This window comes from Mastigoproctus giganteus, chromosome 5 (genome assembly GCF_048544385.1).
Source record: "Mastigoproctus giganteus isolate SK-2022 chromosome 5, ASM4854438v1, whole genome shotgun sequence".
NCBI classification, from domain to species: domain Eukaryota; kingdom Metazoa; phylum Arthropoda; class Arachnida; order Uropygi; family Thelyphonidae; genus Mastigoproctus; species Mastigoproctus giganteus.
The window spans coordinates 55,733,314-55,756,627 of NC_143579.1; the positions used below are offsets into that span (position 1 = coordinate 55,733,314).

Sequence of the window (23,314 nt, forward strand, 5' to 3'; positions counted from 1 at the left end):
TAATCGCGTCTCTCCATGGCAACGGAGACACATGATTACATAACAGCTCTGAGTTGCTTAGTGTATTAACTGTTAGATGGGGATTACTCCTAAAGCCAGTGTTCTCTAATGAAAAATGACGGAATGTTAAATACTGTTTCTCAGTAGTTTCATATTTTCTGAAGTCTGACTTCAAGGGGATGACAATTCAGGAAGATCAAACTTCTAAATTAAAAATTATTTTCTGAAACTGCATAAGAAACCATCTGATATGTTTTTGCGTTCAGTAAATTCCATGGATTGAATAAAAAAAAAAAAAATGATGAAAGTGAACAAAAGGAATTTTAATCATTAAATTTCTTCGATTTCAAACTTGGGTTTCACGAATTCCTTGGCCTCGAGACGATGCTACGCAATTGAAAAGAAAATGACACCCATTTTTGGGACTGTTCACTGACGAATAGGTGGGAGTGAAGGTCCCTTCTCTGACGAGTCCTTTTACTTTATTGTGACGGCAAACTTGAACGAATCCCTTCCGGAACTTGGAAGATATGAGATTGTAGAGCAATGGATTGGAAGCAGAATTGATGTAGATCATCACCCGGCAAAAGTAGAGGATGTTGTAATAAGACTCCATCCCCAGCTGTTTAATACGCTCTTCAGGGACCAGAACCATCCACACGGTAAATACCCGAAATGGAAGTAGACAGATGAAGAATGATAACACAACAGCGAACAGCATCGCTACGACCTGTTTCCTTGCTCTTGTCTGAGGGACGTCAAGGGCAAAGGTCAATATCTCTTCGTCAATCATTAGACGTCTAGCGATGAGGATGTAGACAATTACGAGGACCCCAAACGGGAGGGCAAAGAGGATGGCAATCATTGAGCAGTAGTAGATCTTATGCCACAGTTGGTGGGCAGAGGTCAAGCAAGCTGGGACCGTGCTGTTGTCTTCATTGTAACCGACATACGTGAATTGAGTGATGGTCATCACTGGACACGTGATCGATGTCGACATCATCCAAACTATCAGAATGATCATTAGAGCCCTCATACTCGTGCAGGTGTAACCAGCTTTTAGAGGTTTGCAGATGGCGTAGTAGCGTTCGAAGCTGATGGCCAGAATAGTCAGAATGGATCCATGTGCGACTGTCAGCTCCAGATAGGGAACAATTTTGCCTGAAATAACACAATAAAAAGTCACTCATTTAAGTAACATAGACAAATTTATTAAAATTAACGTGTGTTCGTAAAATTTAAAACTATTTTTACTTTGTAACGTTTCGTCTACTAATACGTAGCCTTCATCACAATATTCTTCGCTAATTAATGACAAAGTGTTGTAACCGAAGTTTATTCTCATGGGTAGTCCAGGAAGTAAGGTACACAAGGAGATACTACGTTGATTCGTTAATTGACATCACGGTGGACAGGCATGCAGCTAGGTTATCCCACTTGTATGACATCTTTACCAGCTACATGTCTCTTTTCCCCCCAATAGACACCATTTCTGTTCCCCAATGAGATAACTAGCCCTCTTCCCCAGAATAATATCATTTGATATAGAAGGATGGGGACTTCTTGTAGTGGCTCGTCTTTTTATTTTATCCCTCACAATTTAAACGCACTGCAGTACACAGATATTTTTGATGCCCATGACTTGTTTTTTTGTTGTTTATTAAGGGAATTAGCGAATTAGGCCATATTGCGCCACATACACTTCCACCTAAAAGTTTGAAATCACGTCTAAATTGGACCAACTTGTTTACCAATTTTTATTAAAATATTTTCTATTATATATAAAAATGAAAAAAAAACTAAAAAATATTTAAGAAATTTCTGGAATATACGAGAATATTCCAAAAATGTGCAGAAGACTCCTAAATGTGGTAGAATATTGTAGAAGATTCCTGAACTGTGTAGATGATTCCAGAACATTATATAAAATGGAGTTTTGTTTCAATATTCGCCGATTCAAGGAGAGTGGCAGCTTAAGGGACAACCCATGATCAGGACGATCGCGCGTAATAGCAGAAGCACGAGATAAGACCATAACGCTGATTTCTAAATGCAATCGACGACTTACTGCACCTGAAATCCATGCTGAGATTGGAACGGAGAAACGCCGGTGTGTACATCCACTGTAAAACTTCGTCTTAAACAAGTAATAAGTACTTGGCGATTTCGAACCGCTACACGACTCTGTGTAGCGGTTCGAAATCCCTCATTAAAAAAAATCTAAAAAAAAAAAAAACAGTTGGCTTGGGCTAAGAGCCAACAACATTGGACAGTTGAAAAGTTGGAAAACATACTGTGGACGGATGAATCCGAATTTTGAATTTTTGGATCCAAGCGTAGAGTTTATGTGAGACGATCAACTGAAGACGAAATGGTGCCACATTGTTTAATGCCTAGAGTCAAGCGTGGCTGTGGTTCCATCATGATCTGGAGTTGCTTCTTTTTCTGGAGTGGGTGACATCGTCAGAATTGAAGGAATTTTAAGAAAAGAAGACTATAAAAACATTCTTGAACATAATGCAATATCCTCTGGACTCGTTAATCCACGGACGCAGGTTGCTACCATGTGAAAACTGCCTAGAGCGCGCCTAAAGAAGTTTCATTTCAAAAAGCGCCCACAAAATTCCTCATTTCATCGACGGGATTCGAACTAAGGTCTTTATCATCCGATGTACGAAAGACGGCAATTTTATCCTACTATGCTACTAGTGAGCGTGTTAATGACTTGTTGACCATATTATAAAAAGTTCATATGCAAAAACTCGAATGATTCTTTTCACTTCAAAGTTTGTCTACCTTTCTATCATCATTACCAGATTATTTGTATTTCTGTTGTTACTACTACGAAAACTGTTATTCCTGTCAACTGAGGAAATTACGCTTTCTTGTGAGCATCTGTTCGTCCATTTGTATCTTTATAACACAGCTACTTCCAATTTAAAAAATTAAAATTCCAAATGGTGATGTAAACCACCATTCGGAATTTTAACTTAATAAATGTAAAAATTCTTAAAAATGTTTCCCATAACAGCTATTGAAACGCTTAATTTTGGAAATAATCAACCTGTATGGATGATAACATTTGGTTTATCGAATTTTCGGTTATCATCCAACCAAATGTCATCCATACAGGGCGCCGAAAACTGACAACACCCGTGTTGATGATAATATTTGGTTTATGAAAAATTACAAGTGGAGAAAAGGCTAAATGACGTGATTTACTTTTAAATGTAATGCGATGAATATTTGATTCAAAAAATTACAGTACAATGTATTGAAGTATCCCTAACTCCAAGATAATAAGACTCTCTAGTTCAATAATTTGGTGATGTTTCTGGACAGTTCCTGCGATCTACCTGCAAAGCCCCTACTCAGTCACCGTCAGATCTGTGACACAACTCGCACACAGACCTCTGCAAACGAGCATAAATGACGAAACCACTATAATGTCGAGGAGGACATTGCTTTGGTTATTTCTGAAATAATCAAAACTGATTTAATGATGGTGACTTCAGAAGTTGTTAGCGGAAAGTGACATAAGGGCATATGAGACTCCGAGGATAAATTCCATCTGTAATTGATCTTATAAGGGCATTAGCGACAGAACATTTCGCTAGGTCAATTAGTCTTTACGGTACTTGTTAGACGTAGCTCGTTAAGCAAAGTACATAATGATGTGTAGATTTTGCGTTGTAAAGGTGACTGAAATAGAAGCATAACACTGAATCCATTTATAGGAGAAGGGCTTGAACTGCTTGAACTACACTGCTCGATAAAATAAACAGAACACGTAGAAAACATGGTGTAACTCGTACAGATTGCAATGAACAGAACAGGAACAGAATGTGGTATGGTGGTGTTCCATAGAACAACGACGAAATGAGGAGAGAGCGAGAAACTTCAGACTGGTATAAGGAACATTTATAGGGGTTGTATAAGAATTACCAAAAAGTTCACATTATTACAGAAGTCGATACAAGGTACTCGAAAATATGGTCACATGACATCAGTACGGTGTATAATCCCTCCAATGGGTAAACAGGCCCCACAGCGGTGAACCATGCTCGATATAAGGGTGTCTATATGATCCTGTAGCAACAAATCCCATTCTTCTACCAGTGTAGACCTCAGCTCACCAAGTGACCGAGGAGTTGGTTGTCGGCGTGAATTTCGAGGCCCAAGGGTATCGTCCCACATGTGTTCGATCGGATTTAAGCCTGCTGATCGTGCTGGCCACGACAGTCGTTGGATATCTTCAGTTTCAAGCTATTCCGCCACCACTTGAGATCTATGGGCAGTGGCATTGTCGTGCATGAAAAGAAAATCTGGGCCAACCGTACCCCTAAAAAGTCGCACATTGGGTTCTAGGATTTGCTCTTGGTACTTCTGTGCGGTTACGGTACCCCTATCAAAAACATGAAGAGGAGTGCGGCCGTTGATCATTATTCCGTCCCACACGAGAACATTGTCTCCGCCGTACGTGTCCTTTTCTCTGGTGTTGGTGGGATAGTACCGCATTTTACGTTGTCTCCAGATGAAATAACCTCTAGAATCTGTTCGCAGGCTATGGAACTCATCAAAGAACAGAACTGTCCCCATTTGTCAGGGCTTCCAAATCACATATTCATGGCACCAGTTTTGGCGAGGTCTGAAGCGGTTTGGAGTTAATAGGATTCAAAGTATTTGTATTTGTATGGCGGTCTCCAGGGTTCCCCCAATAATCTGTGGTTAATGAGATATAAACCCTTCGCTTCCTAGCGTACAGTGCACTTTAATGGAGCCTTCTTAACACAGTTCAGTTGTTTTTACCTGTGGTCGCAGCAACCTTAAGAGACAGTTGATGACAGGACATCATAGGGTTCCATCTTGCTGTTAGAACCAGACAGCCGTCTGTTCTGGTTGACATAGTCCTCGGGCGGCCTTGGCTAGGTCTTCTTGTAATGGTTCCTGCCTCCTGAAACTTCTTCCATAAAAAAAAAAAAAAATCGCGTGTGTACTCTGCAGGCACGAAAGATGTTTTATGTATAAACATCTTTCACAACACCTACTAAATTTCGAACAGCTAGAACCGAAATCATGAACGATGTAATTTATGCTCACGCTCGCTACTTACTCTGCCGAATCAATTTTAGTGATAAATAGGATACACATGTCCGCTGCTTACTCTACCGAATCAACGTTTGAAAGAGGTTGGGCTAATAGCCTAATTACCCATTTTATTTTAGTCATTTGTTGAATAGTATGATTGCAACAATGCAAGTATTTGCAGCGCTAACGAGATCTGCAAGAAACGGCAGTATCCACCCATAGTACGCTATCGAAACTATGACTTGGCTCAGGATCTCAACGAGTACAAGTTCGAGATGGTAGTGTTGCACATTCCATTTCGCAATGAGGAAACAGAGATACAGTCAGAGATGAAATATGTCCAGCTCTACGACGAAAATGAAGAGCTCATACCAGATCGCAAATTGTATGAATCGGACTTGGACATTCGCAAAACGATTGAAATATGTAAGACGATGTGTCAAGGTAATGACGACGGTGACCATGACGAAGCAAGCGGTAATGACCAGCATAGCCTTGTAACGGGACTGCGAAAAAAAGACCCCTTTCGAAACTTTTACGATCATCCAAACAGCAAGATGAATGAGGATCTAAAGCTCGCAACGCTCAACTGACTCAGCGCAATTGTAAAGAAACGCGAAAACTTGTTGACCAACGAGGACTTCTGAATGGCCAATGACAAGCAAAAGATTCTACTCATACATGTAATTTGGAGTCTGTTATCTTCCAATCGCGAATCGATTCAAATATTCTTGACCGGCCCAGCTGGTTGCGGAAAAAGCGTTTATGATTCATGAAAAGCGTTTATAACCTACATTACATGCGCTTCAACTGGTAAGGCTGAAGCGCATGCAATGTAATGACCTTTCATGTGGTTGGTGACGATACCTCTGTGTTACCCGGGCTGAAAACTGCTTCCATAGTGCCGAGTCGACACTGCATGAAACATTAAGCCAATATGCCACTTCCTCCTGCGACTATCCAGCTTCAAATCATCTAATGGCTCGCCTTCTCAAAGAATCATCTAAACAACGATGACTTGCCATCGTGAGTACTGGAGATGTAGCTATCCCACTGAGCAAGCCAAAAAACGAGAATGAAGTGATGCGGTCGCAGCCCATGTTTTTATAAGCATGAATAATTGCATAATGTGCGGCTCTGTAAGGTGGTAAATCGATTTCTATTGGATACTCCAAATTTGCATGCCAGGATGCCTATTATATCAAATATTTGCTTTCGGCAACTGTTCACAATAAAATATTCATAAAAAACATATTATTCTATTAATTTTTCCGAGCAGTGTACTTCAAGCATTTTGATCACAGTTTATTATGCAAGCAAAGTTTCCTGAGGTTTTCGTACACGCCTTTAAAGTTCAGTGATTAGTATAAAGGTGGTGGGAAAGATACTTTTTTGGAAGGTGTGCTTCTGGGATTATTTACAAATATTCATGATATAATTTAAGTTAATGGAGGTAATTTCGATAGCCTGCGATATATGAAGAATGTTTCATAGCTTGGAAAGAACTATTTGTCAAACAGATGAGAGGACATTTCATAACCTTCGTTCTTTCTCACAGAATACGTGGTTATCCTTTAAGACTAATAACATCGCAATTACAAATGAAGGAACGAATAAGAAAAGTTAGTCTTCCCAATGTGCCTGATAGTTGTCCGGTTTTCAAGGTGAAATTCGATACCATTCTCAATGGCAAAATCTTACCACACTTTCTTCAGGAAACGGAAACCATCCGTACTCTGTAGAAACTTACTATATCAAAGTTGTCCCCCGGTGTCTGGAAAAATCAGTTTCGGGATGGGGGACCTTGAACCCTCGCTAGTGACTGACTAACTCCGCTCCTGTGAAACAATCCCATAAACTTGAAGGTAACTGTCATCAGAAATATCTGTGTTCGCTTTCCGTTAAGGTTAATATCAGATCAGATCGGTAAGCTTTTTTGCTAATGAGTAAAAAGTGTCTTTCAGAAAATATTCTAAAAACAAGGGATTATTGAAAACATTCTTGAAAATGTATTAGATTGCACCTTACGATGGCGATTTTAATTTGCAAAAATTATCTTACTTATTCATCACCAAGATAACATTTATCGCTGTCTTTTCATTGTTATGTACAAATTTAATCTGCACTTGCACAGAGATACACTCTCTCGGTTTTCATGGGATAGCGGTGATGCATAAGCCAAACATCAATCGTAATTAATGGTCTCGCTTTACAAGATGAAATAAACGCCGTAATTGGTTCGTAGATCAGTGGAAATCGGCTCTATAGAGTGAAGAACACTGTGTTTCAATCAGATGGACAAATACGGATGTGGAGGATGCTCAAAGAATATCTGCTGCTGCAGTGCTTCGCCAACAATGAAGTTTGGAGAAGATAGGCTGCTGTTTATTATAATATGGCGTAGGACCTTTGGTGGTTGTGCTGGGAACCATGAACGCCAACGCCTACCTTAATATTTTGGACAATTCCATATTCCCTATGATGTGGCCATTCTTTGGTACAGACCAATGTTTGTTTCAGCTTAATGTCCCGTGCCATACCGGCAGTGGTGTCCGAGAACAGTTCATAGATATGAATGCGAAAAAGTTGGAATAACCGGCACAGGGTTACAATTTGAACCCTATGGATCACTTATAGGATGAAATGGGATTTCGAATAAGGACCACACCAACACATCGCATATTAGTACCTCAGGTGGTCACTGTTTTAAAGGAAGAGTGGAGGACTATACCCGCTGGAATCTATCCTTTATGGTGGAAAGCCTACCCGGTTTGGTCGCTATGACCCACTGTACCAGAGGGTGTAGTGTGTCATAGCGGCCAAAACAGGAGACACTCTATTGAAGTGGTTGGCAATAAACCAGTGTGGAAATCGATGTGTGTCCTAATATTTTTGGAGGGTGATATATACTTTCAAACGAACATGTTTCTGCTGTTGTCATTCAAACTTAATAATACTTCTGGGTTTTAAAGCAATATCTTTAAATATTTAAGAATTTAATAGTTTATTAAAATGCATGATTAAATATAGTTTTCATAAAGTTAAAACAAAAAAATAATCTGTTATCAAGTGTTTTTTTTTTTGTACAAAATACTAGGCATAACTCAATTTCTAAATATTAATTATGCAGCTAATGCTTTTAGGGACTTGTGGGAAGTTTGTGAAAAACATGTTTCCACTAATGAATTCAGAAATATTAAATATACGATGTGATTTAATAACCAAATCTTTAATTTGGAATTAACAGAAACCCAAATGATACGCAAAATTTTTAAAAATTCATTTAAAAGCTCCTTATCTAAAGTTAAAAATAGTTTTCTCTGATGAGAAAGTTAATTATCACAGAAAGAAACAATTTTAAATTGTTTTTTAGTTTTGCGATCATAAAATGTGGTCACTTCTTAATTCCTTAGGTAAGATCTTAGATAACATTGTCTTTCACAAGTTTGCAGCCTTTTTTTTTTCTTACCAACACGGATGCCACACTAGAAGTTGAATAATTTCAAATATGTTAATTCTGAAAGCTGCCACATTCAGTTTTCACATTCTTGACAAAATCAATCAGGATTCTCAACGCACATTCAAGACATCAGTTAACTCTTTCTGCACCAAAAATCGAAACTAATATACAACAAGCAGTAAGAAATCTATAAAATATCCAACAGGATATGATGTGTCAGTTTTTCCACCAGAGTCGAACATACCTCTAAACCAATGGAGAAATAACATTTAGTACACTGGTGTGCAAAATTTAAGGACCAGTCAGGTTTTCACCTGTAGCTTCTCATAGGAGTGGCCTGGATATGGGAAAAGCATACCAAAGGAACCTCGTGGGGTACAGAAATGATGAAGGAAAAAACACCGACACAATAACAGAAACAAAACGGTGCAGAGGAACTTTATTTAAAAATAGCAACATAGCTGCTATGATACAGATGCATCACTGCCAAAGATGGAACAAAGGGAAGAGGTGGCCCTCAGTAGGAGATATGGCCATCCCTAATGTAGATGCAGGCTTTGCACCGTCTATCCATACTTAGAACAATGTTGTTGATAAGTTCTTGCGGTAACATCGTCCATTCCTCTGTCAGCGCCATCTTCAGCTGGTGACCATTTTCTGGTGGGTGTGGACGTGCCGATAGGTGTCTTCCCAGAGCGTCCCATATGTGTTCGATGGGATTTAGATCGACGGAACGGGCAGGCCAATCCATACGAACAATGTCCTCACTTTCCAAAAGCATATCAACAGCTGTAGTGCGATAGGATTTCGTGTTTATCGTCCATAAACACGAAAACGGGACCAATGGCACCTCGGAACAGACGCACATGTGGAAGGATTACCTCAGTACAGTAGTGTGCACCGGTTACAGTACCGCCTTCCAGTGTCTGGAGTTGTGTACGTCCATCCAAGATAACGCCTCCCCAGACGAGAACACCTCGACCGCTATATCGATCCCTTTCAGTGACGTTTGCGGTGTGATACCGTGTGCCAACCTCTCGCCAGATTAGCTGACGTTCAGAATCGCTGCTGAGACTGGATCTACTCTCATCAGTAAAGAGTACCTTAAGTAAAGATTTTGTGGTTGTAACCTTTAGAAATAGTTGGTCCTCAAGTTTTGCACACCAATGTATTATATTAACCAATAGCTACAAGTATAATATTCTCCAAGCCAGCCTTTGTGAGGTGTGACATTTCTTATTTTATTTTAAATATATTTTACAACTAAAAGGGAAAAAAAATTGATTGCTACAACATTTTCGGTTCGGTAACATTTTCAAAATCAGAGTACAAAAATACGCTGAACTTTATTCTAAGGAAAAAATCATTGTTGTATAGTGTATTACTGAACATGTTCAATTAACTTTGACGGACACTGTGCACTGACTCATATACGATATACAGTAATGTTATAAAACACTGAACTGCAAAATAACTGACCCATACAATTTGCCAGCTCTCATTTATGGATAATGATAATTAATATGATAACGTTAACATGTACAAGAATAATTTCACTCACACGATCTGAGCAAACGTTCACATTAGATTTGAAATAGTAATCCGACCAACGAAAAGAAGAAAAGAAATCTCACATATCATTGCATTCTTGTAATGGCAAACAACGCCAGTTTGAGAAGGGTCTCGAGAGAAAGGCTCCATTGGAGAAGTGACCATTACCAAATTGTGATCTGAGGTGCCTAGAGGACCACTCACCAGAGTACCAGACAATCCTAACCACACAATGAGTGGTTAGGATTGTCTTGCATGCTCGTAGGTAAATGAATCTGTGCGACGTCAGTAGTAATTGCAGAAGCCTCAGCATCTTGAACAGCTGGGTCCGTGTGACTAGTAAATGGAAGCCAGCTGGAGAGGAAGTCAAAGAGTTCCAAGCGATTAGTGGAGTTGGGAGAACGATAAAGGCACAGATGAATTTAACAGAGTGTGGTAGAGAGATTTGAAGCCAGAGAAGATCGAAAAGAGATTTCAAAATACTGATTCTCTGATAGGGAATATCAGAGTGAATATATGCACAAGTACCACCTTTAAAGCGAAAGGAATCATACAGCGAGTAATTCGGACAAGTAAGATGAGCAGTCGTTGAATCAACCAATAACTGGGATTCTGTTAGAAAAAGTACACGCGGTTTGGCCGACTGTAAGTGGAAATGAATATCATTGAGATTAGAACTGAGACCACATATATTTGTAAAATGAACAAGAACGTGTTTGGGAGGTTTAGATTTTTTCGCAGGTAAGTTTGTTCTGTTAATTTGACAATTCATGAGTAAGAAAAGGTGGCGAGGACATGCTGTATGAAGCGATGAAACTTTTGGATATGGCATGCACATGGGAAGAATATACCCAGCTCCTTGACATAATGTGGCCTTAACAGCGCCCCCGCATACACACTACTCGTATTCCCTCGTATTCCCTATTCTGCCAGATTCCGTCGGTATCTGGCAGAATAGAGGCAGCGAGATCATACACTAGCTGATCCGGAAGCCTCCTAGAGAGTTACCAATAGGTTGGGTCTGGTGGACTATCTAGCGGCAGGCATGCGAACACCGTCTTAGCGCTTTACCATTGTAATGTAAGGAAGATTGGATCTCACCATGATGTCCATTATAACCTCAAAAGACATCAATCATACAGGATGACGAAAGAGATGAGAGGGTTGACAAAGCTTTGCGCTAAATGCCAAACATGCGTTCCACCACTTCAAGCTTCCATTAACAAAGTGGTGGTATTGCACCGGTTGGTGAGAGTCATCTACCACCTAGATGACTCTAGGTGGTAGATGACTAATTATATATTTTCTTTCAATTATATTATTTTCTCATGGTTTTTCTTATAAATAAAAGAAAATCTAAACAAAAATTATTAATAAACAAAAGAAAAATAATTTAAAAATAGTATATATTATTAACAAAAACCTAAAAAACCGATTAAGTTAATATTAAAAGGCATGCATCAAAAAATTAATAATAATAAAAGTTTTAAAGTTTTTCCGGTTATAACAAATCTCGTTATTAAAAAACTCGAAAATTTATAAGAAAATTGTGGAGTTTTTTATGCAACAAAGTAGAATCTCATTAAAACAAATTATTGACGAAATTCTACTATACACGTCTCTGATTAATGTTAAAGAAAGCCGTAACCACCTTCCAGGCAAATATTTCTCGTGATGGATATCAGATATTTCTCACATAGCACCATGGCAACAAATTACCAATATTTGCTGTAAAGTTAATATGTCGGTAATGCAATTCGTTGTCATGACCACGGCTGTCCAGAAAATGAGGAACTTAGTGTCAGATAGCTGAAAAGATTCGTTTAGTTAACAAGATCAGGTTCGGTAAATCATAAATGCCCATGTGAAATACAGATAGGGAATTTTTAATAATCTTCAAATATTTTTTAAGTATTAAATATTTGTCAGCCGACAGAAATTCACATAGAAAGAAAAGCACCTTTCAGACGTCCTGATGAGCGTTTTGTGAGAGCTTGAACAAGATGGATGCTCTTTCAGGAATTAAGTTGTGGTGGGGGGGATCAAGTTCTGAACTGCTCACCTCAACGCCAGAGCTTGCCCTGGAGCATCAAGCAAAACAACGGCAACCTCCGAAAACGAACCACTAGGTGGCAGTGATCACAGTGTATTGACGTGGGATTTACTTAAAGAAGTAACTACCATCAAGGGTAAAAAGAAGGGTTTTTGCTTTCATAAAGGTGTCTACAGTGGTCTCAGACAGTTTTTAAATTCTATACAGTGGGGCCAACTGGTGATGTTACCAACAGCGAATTCTAAATAGGGAGGCATTCAGGGAGATAATCATAAAAACTACTAGGCTTTTTAGACCAACGAAGAAATACTATTCAAGGCTTAGGTCTAAATGGATGTCAGATGAACTAATGAAACTAGTGGCGGAGAAAAAAATGCATGGGATGAACATAAATTATCAGGTGATACAGAAGCCCATGGTAGATATGAATTAGTCTGCAATCAAGGTACGAATTGTATTAGGCAAGCGTAGGCAGATTACGAGAAATCTCTGGAGAAGGATGCAAAGAAAAATAGCAAAGACTTCTTTACTTATATTAACAGTAGAAGGAAGGGGTTGTATGACATTGGTCCTCTTGTTGCTAATGGTCTAACTGTTCATGATCTTGCTCAAGTTGCTGAATAGGTATTTTGTCTCTACATTCACACATGAGGAATTCTTTAGGGTGGGGTATGCCGGAAGTTTATCAAACAGAAAGCTGAATGATTTTACGATAACTGGAGGAAAATGGAAGTTAAACATTTAAAAGGCAACGGTGTGGTTAGGATCTATCCAATTATACTAAGGGAGGCAGCAAAGGAGGTAAACAAACCCTTAACCATAACTATGAAATCATCTTTGGATTCAGGAGAGGCCCTTGTGGACTGGAGATATACGAATGTATTGCTAATTTAAAAAGAGAAATCAGAGGGCGTATTGTGAAATTATAGAACAGTTTGCTGTAGAAACTTCTGTTCCAGGGAAAATAATGGAGTCACTGGTTAAAGAAGTAATGCAGGACCATATAGACAGGAGAGCAGTTATACTTAGGTCCAGAATAAGTTTTTTAAGGGGAGATCTTGTCTAACCAATTTGATTGGATACAATGACGCTATGGCAGCGAAACTGGATGCAAAAGTTTAATTTTGATATCATATACTTGGATTCCAGGAAATATTTTGATACTGTTGCGCATAAAAGACTGCTTTAGAAATTGCTGTAGTGTGGCATTAAGGGAAAGTTACTGCTATGGATAAAGGAATCGCTGAGTGGGAGAAGACAAAGAGTGATTATCAATGGACACTGCTCTTCATGGACTAATGTTGTTAGGGAAGTCCCACAAGGTTCGGTGCTGGGCCCATTTTTGTTTTCTGTATGATATTGATGAGGGTATACCAAGCTTAATGTCTTAGTTTTTAGATGATACAAAGATTTTCAGGGTGATTAATGACAGTAAAAGACGATATGCCACTGTAACATTAGGCAGTTGGGCTGAGAAATGGCAATTGAGGTTTAGCATTGACAAATGTAAAGTACTGCATATGGTTAGGAGTAATCTCAGAGTGACGTACCAACTCTGTGTTACAACACTCAGGGTTGTAGAAAATAAAAAAAAAGACGTATGGGTAACTATGCAGTCAGATATGAAGCTTTCTGACCAGTGCAGACAGGCTACTAGAGTAGCTCATGGAGTATTGTCAATGATATACAGGAATTTTGCTAGCAGGGATAAGGAGGTGGTTATTCCATTGTATAAAGCAATGGTTAGGTCACATCTTGAAACTGCATATAGCTCTGAAAGCCTCATTTTAGGAAGGATGTAGAGCTGCTGGAACGGGTACAGAGAAGGGAAACCAAATTGGTGATGGGAATAAAGCGATGCTCTTACCACGAAAGGCTTCAGTTCTGCTAATTGCAGCGTCTGGAGACTAAGCACCTGCGGGGAGATGTGATTGGGGTGTTTAAGGCGTTGAATGACTTGAGCAAACTCAGTGATGATGGGATTCTTCCTCTTTCTGAGTCTATGAGGAGACAATTTCAAATTGAGGGAGAATGGTTGCAAAATAGATATACGGAAATTTTCCTTCAGCCAACTGATGATCGATTGCTGGGATAAGTTACCATCCGTTGCTGTTATTGCAGAAGCGGACAGTTCGCATAAATTCTAGGAGGAACTGGACAAACTTTTGGAGGGGATGGATAGATGAAATGAATTTATTTATTTTTTTGATGATGTTGTATAAGTTTTCTCTCTTTCTTTTCTTTTTTTCTTTTTCTTTATTTCACTTTTCTTAATTTATTTTTTCTTTATTTCACAGAACATATGCAATTTACAGACAGGTCATACGGAGCAATATGGCCTTAGTCGCTGATGCTCCTAAAAACCCAACTACAACATCTCGTCTTTCAAAAGAAGTGTTTTTCCCTTTGCTTCTTACTACTGCCTTATGTTCCTCTTCCTTATTTTTTCTCCTTGCCAATTTTGATTCACTGACATATTTTTTACATCAATTTTCCTATCATAATGGAGTATCCCCAGTAGGTCGACTTGTATTCCATTTCTGATCTTTATATTTATTTCCATATTTGTTTTTATCATATGCGCTTTCTTTAACTCTAACTGGTCACATCTTCCGTTTTTTGACTTTGTCTTCTCAATTCCTTAGTTTTATTCCTTCCGTCTCTCACCTGCTTCACTTTCTTAGATTCACCGTCTCCATATTTCAGGTTAATATTTATTTGATCGTCGTTCAAATTTGCACTCGATTTAAAGGGTTCTTTCGTATTTGCCCTGTTATCACATTCTCTTCATTTGTGCTTGGTTTTGTTTCGTTCTAAGAGCTCTTCAACCTCTTTCCTAACCTAAGGATTTAATCAACTTAGTGTAATCGATTAGATGTAGAATTTTATCAAGAAATTTTATCAAAGATATCTGAACTTTGCTTTTGTTTTCAAAATTCTACCTGTTATTATTCTATATCACTTTATTTGCTTCTTTTAGGACTTATATACAGGATTCTCACTTCTCTCCTCAGTTAGTGGTCCGCCATTAGTTCCTCTAATGTTTCATTAATTTTTGGTATGGCTTCAGTTCTTTCTTTTAACAGACTCACCAGTTGCACGCGCCATGCTCCCAGAATTTTCGTATATTTTGCTGGTCCTTTTCCCCTCGATTTCTAAAATAATTTAGTATATCTTTTCTTTCTCTTCTATCTTTTCTTCCATATCTTTTAATTTCATTATTAATTTGGCAGTTTACTAATCTATTTCAATCCTTTGTGTCCTTGCTATTGCTGTCATTTGCAGCATGTTTCTTTTTGCTTTTCTCTTTTATTATTTCTTTTCGTTTTTATTTTCCTTCATTATTAGTTTGTTCTTTCATCTAATTTCCTTGCCCTTTGGAAATTTTGTTGGTGTGCCCAACTTATTCTGTTCACAGTTAGATCATTTCCAAGTACGTTCATTTATTACTTTGAAATGAGTTACATATATAAGCTTTTCCACACCTTGTATATCATTAACACAAAACTGACAAAGACCCAGTCCACAAATAACGAATTTTTTATATTTTTTGTTTGTTTGTTTTTCGTACATTCGCTGTGCCTCTGCACGTGGTCTATCCTTTTGCATTTGAAAGAATGAGTGTTCCATTCACGGTGCACGTGTGGAATTTTTCTTGCTTTGATAGGGTTCAGTGGCCTTGAATGTCAAAACGTATGACATAAACTGATTGATATTTGACCTTGAATAAACAAAGGTCTGTCCTAACATTGCATTCTTTGGAACCCACGCTTTGTATAATATGCACTGGATAAGCTGTTCCACATTCTGTTATTATTCATAATTCCCGTAAAAATCACTTGAGAATTTCTGTACTTAGTGTCTTTGATCCTTTGGTCCTTCTTTTGCTATTCATAAGACTTTCTGCTCCTTCAACATGCCTTTGATGACCTTTACATTGGTATAAATACTCAGAACGAAAACACACAGCCATACAGTGTTAGAATTTGAAATTATGTCACTTTATTTCCTTAATATTCAATTTTATGTTTTTTGTTTGTTTTGTTATGATAAACTTTTCCATAAGAATAAGGATACTCTCGTTAAAATTTTCTTATTGAAACATATGCGAGCATGCAGGCTAATTTGAATAGCCTTTCACATGTAGTGTCGTGCTGAGACTCCATTAACTTCGTAGGAGCGCGTGGTCATGACAGTAACGTTGTCTAAGAGTTGAAAGGTGGAGAAGCAACGTTGTCAAGGATTTAATTTATTTTTAAAGCAGTAAAGGAAAGTTGGTGAGTGGTATTCAATGAAACTAATTTTAAAAAGTGAAGGAAAGCGCCAGACTGTGAAAAAGCGGCATCATATTAATAGTAGAAGCTATTATTAGATACTAGCAACAGTTTTATTCGTCTCATTAGCAACGCCTACCGGCTTTCGTTTCTTTTTTCTTTCTTCCTTCCTTTTAATAAGTCGAAGTATTCTCAAAGGCTTATTCTTGTTGTTATTCTAGTAGGGTTTTAGGAGCATCAGCGATTAACGCCATATTGCTCAGTATATACTGTCTGTAAATTGCGAGAGAGAGAGAAGATCTCGTGGATAAATCGGAAACTAAAGCAATATAACTTTGTTTTCAAACTTATCGTAACCGATAAGCGAAGCAGTTCAACTAATGGTCAGTAGATGTCACTAGCAACATATATAATCGTTCTCAGAATCGATACAGTTAAAATCGACAATCAAAAAATAATTAAATAACCGTGTTTAACTGATCTTAACTAATAACAACAAAACTAAAATGTTTTCTTTTATAGGTGAACAGTACTTACACATAAATTGTCCCAAGGTCCATACTTCTGGATTGGTATGCAACTCAATGAGAACTGGAGGCATGCATACCAACAGCACCAGCATATCTGCCACGCTTAGATTTATCAGGAAGACATTGGTAGAGTTCCACAGGTCTTTCGTACAACACACTACTATTGGCACTAGAATATTGCCCACAGTTCCGATGATCAAAATTATCACACAGAACACCGTGGTAGCTGTCCGAATATAAAGCGGTAACCCCATCGTCGATTCGTTTTTATCCACGGTATTAGGGTTTCCCATTGCCAGATCCAGGATTGAAGATGATGTAAGATTATCCGGAGTGTTGTTGCAACAAGGTATGTGGCTTCGCATTTCTTCAGATATTGGCTTCGTCTTTGTTTAACCAGTAGAGATCATGGAACACTTTCCTGAAGAGATATTCATCACAACTGTTAAGCAAAATATCTCCAAGTTTCTCATTAAATCTTTGATGCTTTCTTTCTGTTTTTGGTGATGTTGGGTTGTTCATTTATAGCTGCGAATGGCCAAGAAAAGTCGATGCGAATGATCAAACCTCAATGGAAAACTTAAAAAAAAAGAAGTAAATATTGTAAATTAATTTTACACTAATAACTTTATATAAGTAGATTAAAGTATTATTATTTTAAAAGATAGACATCCAATTGTTTAATAACCGTTTAACCTGATATTTCACAGTTAACTAGTTTATAATTTATGCAATAATTTTCTAACATTTCAGTTATGCCTCCTGTGGATATTTTGGTATGAATATCTTAATTTTCCATTAATCGTACTGCTTGTTGGTTTTGGTACGAATACGAAGTTCTCAAATCTTCCTGAATTGAAATCTTTTCAAAGCAGCTGAGAATTTAACTGGTTTCAATCATTTTCAATTACTGTATTCCCCTATCTGAAGAGCGAGTGAGGCAAACACTGCAAATTGACATCATCTGAGATTTAATGGGTGCCATTCTACTTCTAAAGATTGAAATTCTTTGAAATAGAAAACACGAATAGAAATATAAACTGGGAACTTCAGATACCCGTGTTTTTCTTTCTCTATCAACAAAACCAATGAATGATGTTGTTGGCTTTAGAAAGAGAAACTAACAATTATTTCATAAGTAAAAAAGTAGTCTAACTGTGCGCTGTATATAAAATTATTTTAAAATGTATAAATATAAAATACTCTGTGAAAAAAAACCCTTAACATTTTAATGATATTATAATAATGTACGAGATGGGAGTTTTTCTACTTTCCTCTGGCTACATTTATGCTCTGTCATTAGCTGCATAGGTGACGTGGTTTGGGGAAGCATCGTTGGGAGTTTTTGTTTCTTTTGATTCAAGGTTGGTAAAGTCATCAAAGTGACCTGAATGTCATTATAGTAATAGTAAAAATAGTAATTGTATTCGCCATATAGTGCACTGCAAAAAAAATCCAACCAAGTAGATAAGAAAACACAAATGATATACTTCCCTACCCACACAATCAAGTATCCAGATGACCTTTGAATTTATTCAAACTGTCAGCCTCAACTACCTGCGAGGACAACTTGTTCCAGCTATTAACAACTCGCTGGCTAAAAGAAAACTTCCTACAATTTTATATAAACCTCAACCCCCTCTAATTTGAATTTTTACCTCTAGTTCTGGAATTCTTTAGAACAGTGTAAGTGTAAGTGTGTAAGTGTGTTTAGGGTCAAGCGGCACCAGGGGTTTCCCCCATCTCCGCGTAGTTTACATTGTGGTGTGTTACAGTACGCTGTAAATGCCAGAGATTTAAAAATGTGTAGGTCTTGGATCGTTTAATTCTTTAGAACAGTGAGAATTCCACCTTCATTCATTTTACTAATCCCTCTCAGAGCCCTATAATCCTCAATCATGTCACCTCTGAGGTGCCTGGTTGCCAAGCTTTGTAGCCCACGTAATCGGAGTCTTTCCTCATACAGTCATCCTTCTGCCGATCTCACCGTTCGAGTTGCCTGTCTTTCAACCGTTTCAAGAAGCTCAATGTCTTTTTTCAGATGAGGTGTCATACTTGAACAAAGTATTCCAAATGTGGTCTTACAGTAGGATTATGACCTCCTATTTCTATAGGATAGCTTTCGATAAATCATCATTGACGATGCTTTGTGGACTTTCTTTGACATTCACAATGAAAGAGTCTTGAAATGCCGATAATTTTTTACAGAGAAAGGGCAATTTCAAAGAAAAAAAGGCGACAGCTAAAAAAAATAGCAAAATTTAGCTAAGGAATGTAATGGAAAAGCACTTGGCTTTGGTTGACATCATAAAAATCGATTAAATAGAAAGATTCAATGAAAAACTAAAAGATAATCAAAAAGAAATAAAATCAAAAATTATAAACCACATAAAATGTTAAAAAAGCAAAAACGTAATTATCCACATAAACCTACGTGATTAAAATTTACATTTGAATAAAAGAAAAGACCATTAATGCAAAACTTAATCGACCGCAGACCAACGTTCCTGACATTTAAATTAAAACTGTCTGAATAACTTAAGCTGTGTTAAAGTGTATTGTTATCAAGCGCCATAAGAGCAATCACTTCAACTGCGGACACACGCACGAAGATCTCATCTTGGTGCCTTTCTCTTTTCTATTGCTTTCTGCTTAGAAAAGCTTGGATTTGATTTTCTTTGTCAGATTTTCCTCCTGGGTTTTAAGCAGGTATGACATACGAATACTTGTATAAGTCACATAGTGCACATTGACCACAATAGAAGACCCACCTTGGTGTCTTCAATTTTATATATCGATTATATATTCCCATGAGAAGGAACGAGTAATGTCAGTGTAGTATCCAGTTGTAAAAAGATCCAGTTATGATACGCAGTTTCTTATGAGTTACTCTCTAATGCGACAAATCCACTGCAATTATCCTCAAAGAATGATAAATCGTGGTCGCTCTTAAAACTTTTTCCAGTTTATTTCTAAGATGAATCACTCAATTTGTAGGGGTCTCCTCAAAGTGAGCGAGCAACATAAACATTGCAGCCAATTTTCAGAAGGGATCAAGACGATTGGATTAGTCGAACCCGGGGTTGCGATAAATATGGATGTACATCACTGAGGTCTCAAGCTACTTATAATTAGTTTCAAATGAGGTTATAATTTGCATTATAAAGCATAATTTCTATTTTCAGTAAATAAGAGAAACAAAATAAAAATTTTAGGTAAAATTGATTATATATTCCCATTTCTATATATACTTTTCCTTGCTGTAAGCCTCGATATGTTACCTTGACAACACTAAAATGACAACTGTTGCCATAACAACATTCCAAGGACAAGCGTGACCATGACACACGATACTTCTTCATAGTTCACGCTAAAAGGACAACTGCTGCCATGGTAACGCAAAAATCTAAGACAATTATTGGGATTGGAACATTAAAAGGACAATTATTGTTTTCGCAATAATAAAAGGACAACTGAATTGAAAATAATCATTTTGCGCAACAATCACAGGAGTCTATCAACTCGTCCGATAGCCACTTTACTCTTTGACCTGGAATGATTCTTTTTATATAGCTTTGCCAGCTGACATGGAATTCCTTTTAGAAGAAACATGACATAGTTCTGTTCATCTTCTAGTGGAGTGACAGCGCTATTTCTTAAGATACAGACGTCAGTCATTTTAGCATAGAACACTGTTGTGCTATCGAAGTAAACACTCACCAATTTTGAAGTCAAGGGAATAAACTCTCTCTCTCTCTCTCTCTCTCTCTCTCTCTCTCTCTCTCTCTCTCTCTCTCTCTCTCTCTCGCTTTCTTTCAAAACACAGAGATTTGCCTTGCCACTTAACTTCTTACCTTTACCTGATGAATGTGAAGAAATGAAACCACCCCAACACTAATTCCTTTCTCACACTAGGTGTCGTGGTTTCCTTGCACACGAAATCTCCGGTTTCACCTGCGGCAGCCTTTTATACTAGTGATGAGGAGCGGGTTTCTGGAGAGGCGGTTGTCATGGTAACTTGCCCGAGAAATGGCTTGGAGTAAGTTACCGAGCTGTTCACTTTTTCTTTTTTTTTTTTTTTTTTTTTTTTTCAGAATATCGTGTATACCGGCAGGATATAATTTTTAAAGTATCGCCACAGGTTGTTTAATATGAATCAGTTGCTAAATAAGGATCGGATGGCAAGCATACTTAAAGAATGTTTCAAAGTGTTGAAAGTTTTGAGGTTTTATTTTGTACCTGAAGTTTCCTGGCGAACAACGATTTTAAATCTCTTTCTTTCTTATTTTGTGTTCTTTAAATTTTTTTCCAAACATTTTTTTTTTTGTTCTTCGATAGCAAAACGTTAATGAAATCCCCAATAAAAATAAGAATAGTCCACACCCAATATATTAAAATTAATCCTACAATACTAAATTAAAAGAAAACTATTAAAAACAACAGCCAGAAAAAAATTATTTCAAAAACGAAGCATGACGTCTTGAGTTCTCCTAATACTTTTTTTAACATCACCAAAGAGATTTTGAGTTAACCGGTATCATTGATCTATTTAGTTTCTACATGTTTAATAAACACAACCGAAGACCACTCCAAAAGTAATGGACTATAATTTTTAAGCAGCTATTTTTATTCTACACTCTACAGTATTATTACTTATACAATGTATAGGGACATCCTTCCTAGGTGGTATTATGCTAAGGGTCTTCCCACAGGTGGCTTTGCTGTATCAGTCGTCAAACGCGTTGTTCAAGATGTCCATCTGAAGCAGCATGCAATTATTGAACTTTGTTGTGCGAGGAGACTACTATAAATATCATAAACGACTACAGAAGGCATATGAGGACAATGCTGTCGACTGCAGCATAGTTAGTCGCTGGGCCAGATGAACATCACCTGCAAACGATGGACACACCAATCTGCAATTGCTCTCGATTAACTCTCTCCATTCATGGATGCCACTAGTATAATAAGAGAAAAGGAGAATATTACTTATACAGTGCACAAGTAACAATGCTATGGAATTAATATTTTTAATTTTTAACAAAGCCCGAGGCAACTCAAGGTTGACATTAACTTTATTTATTATTTTTTAAGAACTTAACACAAGTATGATGAAACTATTTTCTTTGTGGATACAGCGACATTACTCTCACTTCTTCATAACTGTGTTCTCAGCGCTTGCGCACTAAACACAATACAAGATGACGTCAAACTAAATTCCAGAAGTGCAGCACACCGTATTATAAAATTTCTAGAGAAAGAGGACGTGAAGCCCAGTGTAATTCTACGCAGGTTATGTGCACAGTATGGTGAAGAGATTCTGTCACGTATGAGTTGTGTCGCCAATGTAAAAAGTTTTCAGAATGTCCTCAGGGGTTATACAGTCGATAGAATCACAATCCTCCTCCTACCAGGTGAAAAAAGCTTGGGTTCAAATTGTACCAATGACGCAAAGAACTTTTATGGGTTTTTTTTCCTAGCGTGGCTGAGTTAGTTGGTCTCAGGAGAGGGTAGCATCCTTTTTCTTTATTTTAAGTGGCTATTCTAATGTTGAGCACGCACTTATATGGCGTGCTCAACATTAGAATAACCACTTACTGAATAACGTGCACCAGACAGACAATGCATGACCAGATACTACAACTTTAACGGCAATCCCTCTGGAAGTTCATGAGCCATCCCTATTGTTTTTTTTTTTTTGTTTTTGTTTCTTTGTTATTTGGTTTTTAGGAGCATTAGCAACTAAGGCCATATTGTTCCGGGATATGCGGTGGTCATTCCCTGACCTTTCCGCATCCTCCGTATTTGGTGGTGACGGACTCGAACCCCCATCCCTATTACGGTCCACACTTGACCCTCAGTGATTTTTACTTGTCCAGGTCAGTAAAATAGTATATGGGAGGGCGAAAGTTCAAAACTGATGAAGAACTCCAGCGCGATGTCCTTAAGCGGCTACACGATTCCTCTAGGTATTGGTACTCTGCTGTCATTAGTGCACTTCAATTAGGTTGGAATAATTCTGTTAGTGTACAGAGAGAGTAGCTCGACACTTCGTCCTAGGAAGTAATGGTTAATTCCAGAGGTCACATGACTGATCGTTTGGCGATTTTGACTTGTTCCACTTGTTTACGCCAATTAAACCATGAAAGCAAGCGTCTATCATGACATTCTGAGCAGTTCTGCTTTACCTGAATTGTGACAATTCTCTGTGGGAGGGGTGGTTGTAGTTATATCGGCATCAATCTCTGTATCACAAAGTACACAAACAGCAGAACAGTGGTTTGAAAAGAATACCTTGGCAAACCTGCCATTTCCAGCTCAGATTTGAATCCAATTGAACATTTTCGGACGTTTTGGG

General features: G+C 37.8%; 1 protein-coding gene across 1 annotated transcript; it reads right to left on the reverse strand.

Annotated features, from left to right (window-relative positions):
• Nucleotides 1-346: 346 nt before the first annotated feature.
• On the reverse strand, nt 347-20,889 carry LOC150085409 (QRFP-like peptide receptor). The gene is made up of 3 exons (XM_090374558.1): nt 20,811-20,889; nt 16,964-17,535; nt 347-1,161 (listed from the first exon to the last, which is right to left on the reverse strand). The coding sequence occupies exons 2-3, from the start codon at nt 17,319-17,321 to the stop codon at nt 347-349; spliced, it is 1,173 nt and encodes a 390-aa protein (XP_090230684.1). The 5' UTR covers nt 17,322-17,535; nt 20,811-20,889.
• Between the last annotated feature and the right edge of the window lie 2,425 nt (nt 20,890-23,314).

What these genes read in the sequence shown, in the direction of transcription:
- LOC150085409 (XM_090374558.1), bottom strand. Translation starts at nt 17,321, where the DNA reads ATGCGAAGCCACATACCTTGTTGCAACAACACTCCGGATAATCTTACA. An exon ending in GACCTTGGGACAATTTATGT is followed by an intron (nt 1,162 to 16,963) that starts GTAAGTACTGTT and finishes GTGTTATTTCAG; the next exon opens with GCAAAATTGTTCCCTATCTG.